Below are 10828 nucleotides of genomic sequence, written 5' to 3' on the forward strand. Positions count from 1 at the left end.
CGGCGCGGGGCGGCGGGACCGGCGGCAGAAGCCGCTCCGGGTCGGGGCCGGGCTTGCGGGTGCGCGAGGGGCGGTTTTGGGGCGGTTCGTGCGGTTTCCCGCGGGCTGCCCGCGGCTCCCCCAGGACCGGTGTGCCCGTGCCCCGGCAGCGCCGCAATCCCCAAGCGCTTCCCAGACCTGCCCGTGGGGCTCTGGGGGTGCAGGGCTGTGGGGTGGCTGCATTCCCCCCCGACCCCTCGGCATCGCCCGTGGGGACTGCGGAGGGGGTCAGAGAGCAGACGGGGTGAGCGGTGCTGTGGCCAGAGATGGAGGCAACGTTTTGCCTTCCTGGGGCTTGAGAACAGACACGTGGGGCTGATTGTGGGGCTCAGAAACAGCCGGAGTTGTGTGGCTTTGGGCTCAGAAACAGAGGTCAAGTCGTGCGTTTTGGGGACTTGAGAAGAAGCTCAGCAGGCAGGTTTTTGGGCTCAGAAAGAGACACTAAGGCGGCTGGTTTGGGGGCCAAAAGCAGAATGCAGTTTGGCTGGTTTTGCAGGCAGGTGAGAGGCGGAGGGTGTGGGAGGGCCCTGGGGGCTGCGGGGGAGAGGAGGGGGTGGGGGTTGGGGTGGCATGGGACCCCAAAGCTCGGGAGGCAGGCGTGCACCAGGCCAAACTCCACGTCTGAGGTGGTCTCTGGGGGGAAATGCGCTTTTCAGACCCTATGTGCCCTCTTCGAGCTCAGCAATTCTTTGTACGCTGCTTAGAATAATTATGAACTGATTAATAATACAAAGTAATGAATGCTTGGAGAATGTACAAGGCGGATGTTTACTCCTAATACTTAAGCTCTGACCGTGATTGATTTACAGCCTTGTCAAAGCCCAGGCTGTTGCCGGTAGCTGGAGCCTGTGAGGAGGAAGAGCTGAAATCAAGCAGAGTTCCAGTGCAGAGCTGAAGCGTCACCGAGCCAGACCCGCAGCCAGCAGGAGCTGGAGCGAGACGGGGTGTCCGCTGTCTGGAGCCGGCATTAGCCAGAGCCACGATTCTCTGTGGCTGTGGGGAGCAGGAGCTGCGCTCAGCCGGGCTGTCGACTGGCTGCAGCACCCCTTGGCTCGACGGCGGAGGCTCCTCAAAGAGTGCAGGATGTGAGGTGAGTTGGTGGGAGAGAGAGGAGCAGCCGGGCAGGAGCCACAGAGCGAGGGATGGCTTCTGAGTGCGACGGATGCTTTACCTCTCTGGTTTTCTGGCTTCCACGGGAGATGCTGGCTGCAACACCTGCTCTTTGGGGGCAGCACAGCACTTCCCAGGAGGGTGCTGTTGCGGTAGAGGTCAGTGCTGGCTGGCGTGTCGGTGACGGGGCGGTGCTCTGTCTTGCAGGTGATGGAGAGGAACCTAGTGAATGCGGGAGCATCCCAGTGAGATGATGTGCTCCTGATGAGGATGGATTCTGGAGCGTGCTCTCTGAAAGGTAAGTCAAGGGGCAAAAGCCGTGCGTCGGGTGGGGCCGGCAGAGGCTCTACCATCAGGGCTGTGGAGAGGGCTATTTAGGCTTCCTTAAGTCTGGGGGAAGAGAGCAGGGTCTGTCCCACAGGATGTGCATGTTCTGGCCTGTGTCTGTGACCTCGTGTCATCTGTGGTGTCTGTGTTCTGTCTTGTATGCAGTGCCTTCCCCACGTCTCTGTGGTGCCCCGTGGGCTCTCTGCACGGCGCATGCACCTTGGCAGGTGTCCCTAGGGTCTCGGATGCCTTGCTGCTTTGGAAAAGAGCCCGTGGAGCACTCCCCGTCTTGTGAGTGGAGCTTACAGCGTGTTTTGCATCACAGATGTTTGTGGAGGGTTGCCTTTGTGGTGGAGATCTGGGCCAGAATGACAGCTCTGCTCTTCAGAGTTCTGTTTCCATAGAGGTCCCTCCCCTACAGCACTTCACCCCCCGTGTCCTTGTGGGCCTCGGTCTTAAAGCCCGGCTCCTCCCGCGTCGGTTGTTCTGGTTGTGTATTGCACTGCAGCACTCGCTGTCGGATTTGACTACGCCTTGCTTTGCAGGGCTTTGTGTTCTGCAGGTGACACGGGGCCATCTGGATCCCCACAGCCAATCCTGGAGCGAGGTTTGCCGGAGCGTACAAACGCAAGCAAAGGGGGAGCGGGAGCGGGGCCCGTTGCAAAACATCTTCCTTGGCTCCCGGTTAGGAAGGCTGACACCGTGGGGCGTGTGGAGCAGCGACGCTGCCGAGGTGCACGGTGAGGCAGTTCCAGGGGTGGGTTTAGAATGGGGGTGATCTGCCACTGTGGCAGGTGGGCAGTGGAACGGATGTTTGGGTGAGGGGTGGATCGAGTGGCTGTTGAGTGAGCGTCAGTTCCTGAATGTGTCTAACCTTGTGTGTGTGAAGTTTTTTTATTTCAGGTTGTATTTAATGTTGAGATAGTAATTTTTTTTTAAAATTGTATTTAAAAGAAAGCCCAGGTGGGGGTTCGGTGTCTCTCTTACTCAGACAGAACCCTTCCTCAGGCTTTGTCTGTGCCCCAGAGCTCTCTCACAGTCTTCACTGCTGTCTTGGATGTCTCCATTCAGTCGCTCATCCCCTGAGGACATCTGCACGTTGCTGGAACGCCTTGACTTTTGCACCGTGTCCCAGAGCCGCCCTCTGTCTCTCTTTCAGTCTCAGCACCCTGCTCCTGCTGTCACCACGCCTACTGAGGCCAACCTCGTGCCCCGCAGCCCTCTTTTGGCACCATGGCGCACTTTGCACCCTTCTTCCTCCCCGAGACCCTTTCCTGATGCCACCTTTCATTTGCAGAACGCTCGTGTTGTCCTCTGTGCTAGCTAGGATACCTACCTGGTCCCCTGAGGACACCTGTAGATTCTTCAAATCCCCTCTGGACGACCTCGTCATGTCTTCGAGCATTCTTTTGGCTGTCCTCCTCTGCTGCTGTCACGATGCCTCCCGAGGTCTTGGATGATCCTTGCAGCACACTTTTAGCCTTGTAAGTCTCCTCTGGACTTGTTCTGTTGCAATAGCACCTCTCCTAAGATCTCTGTTCCCAAAAAGGAGCATTCTTTTTCTTCTTTATGCCACCTAGGATGCCTCCTGAGACCTTCTCTGTGTACCACAGCCCTGTTTTAGCTCTGTAGCAGACTTGGATTCTCTCTCATGCCCTCAGAAACCCATCCTCAGGTGTGTTTGTACCTCAGAGCACTCTTAATCATCCCCTCTGCCATCTAGGGTGTCTCCATTTGGTCCCAGCCTCCCGACGACATCTGTACTGTTCAAATCCTCTCCAGACTTCCTCCTCATGTCACTGAGCCTTCTTTGGTGCCTTTGGCCCAATCAGGATCTCTCTAAGGGTGTCATGATGCCTATTGATGCCTTCAAGGTTGCCCCTAGCAGACTTCTAGCTTTGTAGCAGACCTCGCAGCCATCTCATTCCCTCAGAGGGCTTCCCGAGTGTTCCTGCTATCTGTGACCCAGCCCAGTCAGTCTGTCCTCTCTTCCCTCTAGCCGTGCCTCTGTTCGTTCCCTGGCCCTCTGATGACGTGTTTCCTTGGTTCAGATCCCCTCGGGATTTAATCGTCATGTCCCCAGTCCTTTTTCTGTCTCTCTGGCTCCCTCGGGACAGTTCTCCTCCCAGTCACGATGCCTCCCAAGACCTTCCTTGTGGTCCAGTTCCATCCTGTAGCACTGTAGGTGGGGCCATCTTTGAGCCACAAACGAACTCATTTGTTCCTCTGTGCTAGCCAGGATTCCCGTGTTTAGTTCCCAGCCACCCAAGACCATCTGTACTCTGCTCAGGTGATCACCCGAGTTCCTCCTGGTTGTCCCTCAGCCTTCGTTTATCCATCAGCCCCGCCCCCACGATCCCTCTCCTCACAGCCGCAGTGCCTGCTGAGACCTCCCTCGATCTCCACAGCCCCTTGAGGCACTCGATCTCTCTTTCTCTCTCGTTCTGTCAGAGCCTCCCTCCTTTCTTTGCTGTGCAGCGCTCCTTTTTCTTTCTCTCTGCCATCAAGGGTGTCTCCGTTTGGTTGTTCTCTCAGTCATCTGTAGTTTGCCCAGATGCCCTCCTGAGACTCCAGGGCTCTCGCTGTGTCTGCAAGGCTTCTTTTCTTACCCTCCTAACTCCTCTGCTCTCTACAACGATGTCTTCCCAGTCCTTTGGCGTACTCCACCGCGCTCTTGTGGCACTTCAGCTCCCTTTGGATTTTGGTTTTTGGTGCTCTTCAGAGCACTCTTCTCTTACTCTCTGTCATGTCAGCCTGCACATGTATCTGGGTTGGAACTGCCCTGCCTGGGGGCACAGCGATGTCGGTCAGGGGAAGAATAGCACTAAGAGTCTGTAGTTAATGTTGATTTGCCTGGACTGTTTAGGTACAGCCCGTACAGCCCCCTCGGAGCAAGCAGCCCTCAGCAGCAGGCAAGGATGTCACGGGGATGACCGGAGCTATCTGGGAGAGGCTGCGGGAGGGGTAGTTGAACAGATGGAATCTCAAAGGTGTTAAGGCTCATGTGTGTAGGGCTTAATGCTGTTTTGGTTTTATGTTTTTTTTTTTAATGGCAGGCTGTAATGACACCCTAGACGGTGTTCCTATATGGAGTCAAGAACTCTGGAATTGTTAAGCTGTCACTCAGCATCCAGGTGACTTGTGACCAGAGGGACAATATATGCACCAAAGAGTGACAGAGGCAGCGAGCAGGGCACTGTAAGAAGGTGGGTCAGCGTGTGGTGTCGGAGGAGAAGACGTGACTGGTTGCTACATGACTGGCTTATCGGTTTGGGTTTTTTTTTATTTTGAAGGTGCAAAGCAGGATATCGGCACCGGAGGTGACTCGGGCAAGGTGAGACGAGTGGGCTGAAGTAGCAGTTATTTTTCATGTGTCGTACTGTTGGTGAAGCTAGAAGCATCTCCTGTTGTCTGTGTCTTACAGGTGGTACCTAGGCCTCGACGTGGTGACCGGTAAATGTCAGAAGCAGGGTGGGTGAGCAGCCAAGGTAACGGGGCAGGAGATGGCAGTCGGTGTGGGCAGGCTGCAGGTTCAGCTTGTGCCTCTCGCTTTGGTTTTTGCAGGTGCCACGTGTAGGCTGGGAGGGGCGAAGCCGCGTGCCACTGAGCAGTCCAGGACAGCGAGGCGGTTGTCGGCTGGGTCAGGGTTTTCGTGCAGAGAATCACGTGGCAGCTCGATGAAGCATTTCTCTTTGGTTTTGCAGGTGCCGGGCAGGCTGCCTTTGGAATCGGATGAGCGTTTGAGGTGAGCTGGGTAGTAGAGAGGAGGAGCACGGGGCTGGTGATTTCTCGCAAGCACAGTGGTAGCTCTGTGTCTTTTGGTATCGTAGGTGCCACGGGCCACGCTGGCCGCAGCGTCCGATAGTGGACTCTGCGCAGAGCAGCTGAGTGGAAAGCCCCGTGGCTGTTGAGGTGGAGGGTGTTGTGGCAGAGGTGTGTCAGCTGACGTGATGCTGACTGCTGGCACTGGGATTTTTTTGCAGATGATGAAGAGGAACCTGGCAGCTGCAGGAATATCCTGGTTAGCTGATGTGGTTTTTGAGGTTGAGGATGGATTCAGACCCCCGGCCCTCTGACAGCTGAGTTGAGGGATCAGGGACCGCTGCCCTACGGTGTCTAATCTTGACTTCAGTTAGAAAGAGACTTTACAAAGTGGAAACCTTTCTCAAGGAAGTTTCATTTTATGAACTCTCCATCAGAGTGGATCTTCAGAGATGATGTATTTGGCAGTAGTACTCTTGGGCGGTGCAGCTGGCCAGACATCCCTGCTAATTATGGAACACACCAAACCCCCGCCTTGTCAAGTTGTAGGTGTGTATTTTGGAGATAGACAGTCTAATGGTATCAGCTCACAGCTGGGCGAGTTCAGGGAATGCAAAAGGAAAATCAAATACTTACACATCTAATAAAAATGCTTCTATAAGCATATGCCCACCTTGACACTAAAGAGTGAAGGACTGAGCTTTATTCTTTGTTTTACTCTTTTAAAGTTTTACACTTCACTTCTGATTTTATTGACCCAGCAAGCAGGATGTGCAGCAGCAGCGCAAGGGCCGCGGCGGTCGCGGCAGCATCCGTCAGCCGTAGGTTCTGATGACGGTACGACCTCGTCCTGCAGCCTCGCGGGGTTCCCTCCCTGCAGCCCTGCTGTACGGATGGGATGAGACATTCCGACACCAGCAAGAGCGTTTGCTTTTATGGGCAGGATGTGCTCGGGATCGTACCGATCGGCCTTGCTGGTGATTTGAGGAGTTGGAATCGCTCTGGCCTTGCCAGGGTGTGTTGTATGTGGAGCTGACCTCTTCCCACAGCGTCTGCCCTGAGCTCCACTGATACCCTGTCCCTTATTCTGATGGAACTTTCTTCTGTGTTATTTTTTCAAGATGCTGGAAGAGGATTTGGGGTTTTTGTTTTTCAGGTGTGTTGTCAGCGTCTCCTGATGCTCAATGGGTCCCCCCGGGCCAGGTTTGCCTGGCGGCCGTTAACCCCCTGACAGCGGGGCCAGCCCTGTGTCGCTGCCGCGGCACAAAAATACCCCAAGCGCCCTGATTCTGGGTCTGCAATGGAAGGAAAAAAAACCAGTTTTTTTTGGATAAAAACCTTCAATTTGGGGCTACTGGGAAAGCCAAACCTGCCTGGATTGGTGCAGCTGGAGAGTAGAAAACCCATTTCATGCACAAAACCAAAAATCACCAATTTTGATGTGGAGAAGTGCTGAAAAAACCGAAGTGGAATATTTCAGAAAAGCACAAAACCCCCAGTTTTTGTGTTACAGAAATAAACCCACACCCAATTTGGGGAAAATCTGGGGTGAGATGCCGGCTGTTGGAGGGGCATTGCTGGGTGTTCTCTGGTGAGGATTATCCGGTACGGGTCAGTTTTCCAGAGTGGATCATCTGTTGGGGTTGTCCCAGGTGAGTGGTTAAAAATCGCTTATTGCAGCCTGGCGAGCGCGCTGGCGCGGCCGCATTCCTGCTCGCTGCTGCCACCGTGTGGCCAAAAGCGGCCACTGCAGCCCAGAATTATCTTTGCGTGCCCCCCGCCCAGCGCGCATGCGCGGCTCCTGGCTCCGCCCTCCCACCCGCGCTGGCTCCGCCCCTGCCCAGCGCGCATGCGCGGCTCCTGGCTCCACCCCCCCGCCCGCGCTGACTCCGCCCCACCTCCAGTGCGCATGCGTGGCTCCTGGCTCTCTCTCTCTCTCTCATTCCCCCCCCTCCTCGCAGCTGCGCATGCGTCTCCGGGACTGGAGGACTGGCAGCTCATAGAGGGCGGGTTCGGAGGACTGAGGGGCACTTTAGGCGTTTAATAACGGTCTTGGTCGTTATAGTTACCGCGGGCAGCGGCTCCTCCTTGTCTGGGGTGGTGCTGGAGAAGGAGCCGGTGCGAGCCGAGGGAGCAGCAGAGAGAAGGGGAGCGGGGCCGCGCGGGCGGTCGCCTGGCGGCTGCCGGGGAAAGCCGCAACGGGGGGGCCGCACGGTGCGGCGGGACCGGGGGCAGAAGCCGCTCCGCGGCGGGGTCGGGCGGCGTCGGCGCTGCCCGGAGCCGCGCTGTGGTGTGCGGGGCTGTGTTCGGCCGGGCTTGTAAGAGCTGAGAGACACCCGCATATTCTTTTAGGGGAAGGACTGGAGCTACAGAAGAAGAAGGGAGGAGAGAAGGAGAAAGAAGGGTGTGAAGTGGTAAATTTCCCTGGCAGCGCTGAGAGCGAGAGCTGTGGTGAGTCCTGAGACCACGGGGTCCTCTTGCCCCTCGAGTGCATGTGGGCCCTCCCCTGTTGCTTTCTCTATCCCACACTGATGTGATTTTTTTTTTTTTTTTGCTTCCCTTTACCTCTGCTCTCCTCTCTTCTGTCCTGCTCCCTCTCCCTCTTTCACTCTCTTCTTCTAGCTCTGCCTTTTTCTTTTTGTCCTGCTTCCTCTCCTTTTTTTTTCATTCTCTGTCTCGCTCCTGTAACCTAGCGCTGGTTTTTTCCTTTTCCCGTTCTTCGTCCTGATTGGCATCGATCCCTTTTCTCCCACAACTTCTCTGGCCTGTTCCCACTCATTCTTTTCCTCTCTGTGCCTGCACGTGCCGCCATGTGTCCCTGACTGCCTATTGCCCTCCCCCCTTCTCCATCTCTATCTCTTTGTCTTGCTCACTGACGCCCACCCCCCTAATTCTGTATCTCCCTGTCCTCCACCCTCTTCACCTCGCCCTCTCTCGGACCCTTTGTGCTGCTCCCTGCCTCAGCTATTGATTGCTTCATGTGTCCCTGTCTTCTCTCATGCTCCACCTCTCTGTCATTGTCTCTGTTGCTCTCGTTGATTCCAGGCCAGCATCCTGCTCTGTGTCCCTCTCCCTTCCGCAGTCGTCTCCTGCTGTCTGCCTCCCTGTCCCTCACCTCTCTTCTAGATGCCTCTGTCCTGCCTCCTCTGTTTTCTGATCCCTCTGGCCTCTTTCCCATCGCTGGCTTGCCGTTCTTTCTCCACCTCTCTGCCTCGGTCCTGTCCCTCTCCTCCTCTCTCAGTGGCTATTGTTTCTTTCTCCATCACTGCCTCGCTGCCTGTCCCTTTTCTCTTCTTCTCTCTGTCCTCCATCCTCTCCTGAACATTTTGCCTGTAGAGCTCCACACCGCTGCCCGTCCCGTTGTTCCTTGCTGTATCCCCCTGCCCAGCTCAGTGTCCCGTTATTTCTCGTGTTGTGCTCCCTGGCTTTTTTCAAACCCTGCAGCCCAGCCATGGTTTAATCTCTCTTCTACTTGTCCTGATCTGTGCAGGTTTTTCTCTCTCTCATTTCCTCAACCACTCCAGCTTGTTCTGTACCTTCGGTATCGCTCTCGCTCCTCTCCTCAGTCCATTTCTCTCTCGATCCATCTGCTCTGCTCCTCGCTTATCAGTTTCTCTCCCTTTCCTCTGTCCTACTCCTGCACGTAGTGTGTGACCGAGTGAGGTTCCATGTCTAGCAGGCCTCATCTCGTAAGAGCTGTGAGACTCCTACATATTCTCTGAAGTGGAGGACAGCCCGGCACCTGGAGCTACAGAAGAGGAAGGGAGAAGACAAAGAGAAGGAAGAGTCTGACCTGTCAAATTCTCCCAGCAGCACTGAGAGCTGCGGTAAGTCCCGAGCGCTCGGGGCCCCCTCATCCCTCTTGTGTGTCCTGGTCCCTCCCTGTCTGTCTTCTAGACTCCTCTCTTTCTGATGCTGCTCAGCTTTTTTTGCTCACCTGTATCTTCCTTCTCCATCTTGCTTGGAGCAGCTCCCTGTCCCCATCTTGTAGGTTGTCCCTCTCTCTGCCCTGTACCCTGCCACTATTGTTGCCTTTCTCCATCCCTTTCTGTCCAGGTCTCTGTCCCTATTGATTAATTCCTCCCTCTTCTTCCTGCACCTGCTGCCATTCCCTGCGATCTCCATCTCTCTCTGTCCGACTCCCTGTCCCCAGTTTTTCATTCCTACCTCCCCCGCTCATAGCCTGTCTGGCCTTTTTCCTCGGTGTCTTTCTCTCTGGCCGGCTCCCTTCTGCTATTTTTTATTTCCTCCCTATCCATCTTGTTGCCCATCACTCTTTTGTCTTCTCTCTCATGTCTCTATGTCTGTCTTCCAGTCACTGTTCTTTAATTCCTCCCTCTTCCCTGTAGCTTGCTGCTATTTTTTTTCCCATTGTCCCTCATGCTCTGTCTGGTGCCCTGTCCCTATTTATCAATTCCTCCCTCTCTGCCTTGCGGTCTGTCTCTTTTCCCCATTTAATTTTTGCCCCTCTGTCTGGCTCCTTGGCCCTGGTTTTTGGATTCCGTCCTCTGTGCCCCATACCCCGTGTGGTCTTTTCTCTTTTGTGGTCTGTTTCTGGCTGGCGCTCTGTTACTATTCAGTAATTCCTCTCTTGACGCCTTGTAATCTGTTGCTTTTGTCCTTTCTCCATCTCACTGTCTCTGTTTCCCCTGTTTTAGAATTCCCCCCCTTTTCTTTCTGTATGCATTGGTATTAGTTTTTGTCTCCAGGTCTCTTTTTTACTGTCTCTCTGTCCCTGTTTCCTAATTCTTCCTTCTCTGCCCTGTAACACGTAGCTCTGTGGTTTGATTTGTGTTCCTCCCCTGCCCTTTCCCTCCATCGTTTGCTGTCCTGACTCCCCATCCCTGTTGCTTTTTCTTCCCTCTGTGCCCTGTTCTTTGTAGCTTTTTTGTCTTTCACCATCTCTCTTGGTCTTGCTCGCTGCCCCTATTCTTTTTCCCTCCGTGTCTGTTGTACTGCCCATCCCAGGTTTTTTCTGCATCTCTGTCCTGCTCATCATCCTTCTTTGTTGGTCTCTGTCCTGCTCCTTCTTCCTCTTTCTGTTGCCTCTTTTCTTCTCTCCCTGTTGCTTCTTTCTCCATATCCGTGTTGGGCTCCCTGTCCCCATCTTCTCATCGCCCCGTTCCTTGCCTCTTGTTTTCTCACTACCCCCATACTGGCCAGCCGGCTGCCCCTTTTCTCCTGTCTTCGTGTCCTGCACCCTGCTTCTCATTTTTGGCAGTCTCCAGCTCTGCCCAGCAGCCCGTTGCTCCAGGAGCTGACCGACTGACTGACTGTTCCCTGCTGGCCTGAGGAGCATGGCTCTGGGAACAAGCGCCCGGGTGTGCCAGGGGCAGGGGGAGCATTAGGGGCCCTGAGCCCAGGAGCAGACTCACTTCTGGGACTTGTTATGTGTGTGTCTGAATAAACACTTGCTGTCTGCTGGCTGCCTTTTGTGCTTTCTTTTCCCAGGGGAGGGGTGATGATGCCCTGTGGGGGTGGGGGGATGGCCTGCAGCTGTGGGCTGGAGCTGGAGGGCCCCAGGTCTGGGCAACGAGGCTGATGGCCCCTCCCTGTGAAGGGGTTGCTCCAGGTGGAGGGGTGGGTGCTG

The 10828-nt window shown here is 55.2% G+C and overlaps 1 protein-coding gene across 1 annotated transcript; it reads left to right on the forward strand.

The window, feature by feature from the left end:
- Positions 1-7087: 7087 nt before the first annotated feature.
- Positions 7088-10603, forward strand: LOC141952858 (uncharacterized). The gene is made up of 3 exons (XM_074890850.1): positions 7088-7141; positions 7275-7689; positions 8284-10603. Exons 1-3 carry the CDS (start codon positions 7088-7090, stop codon positions 8883-8885), a joined length of 1071 nt encoding a protein of 356 aa, XP_074746951.1. The 3' UTR covers positions 8886-10603.
- Positions 10604-10828: the final 225 nt, after the last annotated feature.

This window comes from Strix uralensis, chromosome 1, assembly GCF_047716275.1.
Source record: "Strix uralensis isolate ZFMK-TIS-50842 chromosome 1, bStrUra1, whole genome shotgun sequence".
Classification (NCBI taxonomy): domain Eukaryota; kingdom Metazoa; phylum Chordata; class Aves; order Strigiformes; family Strigidae; genus Strix; species Strix uralensis.

Coding starts and splice junctions, on each gene's coding strand:
- LOC141952858 (XM_074890850.1), top strand. CDS start 7,088: ATGCGCGGCTCCTGGCTCCACCCCCCCGCCCGCGCTGACTCCGCCCCA. Junction 7,142..7,274: donor CTGACTCCGCCCCACCTCCA/GTGCGCATGCGT, acceptor GGGGCACTTTAG/GCGTTTAATAACGGTCTTGG. Junction 7,690..8,283: donor CGCTGAGAGCGAGAGCTGTG/GTGAGTCCTGAG, acceptor CGTTGATTCCAG/GCCAGCATCCTGCTCTGTGT.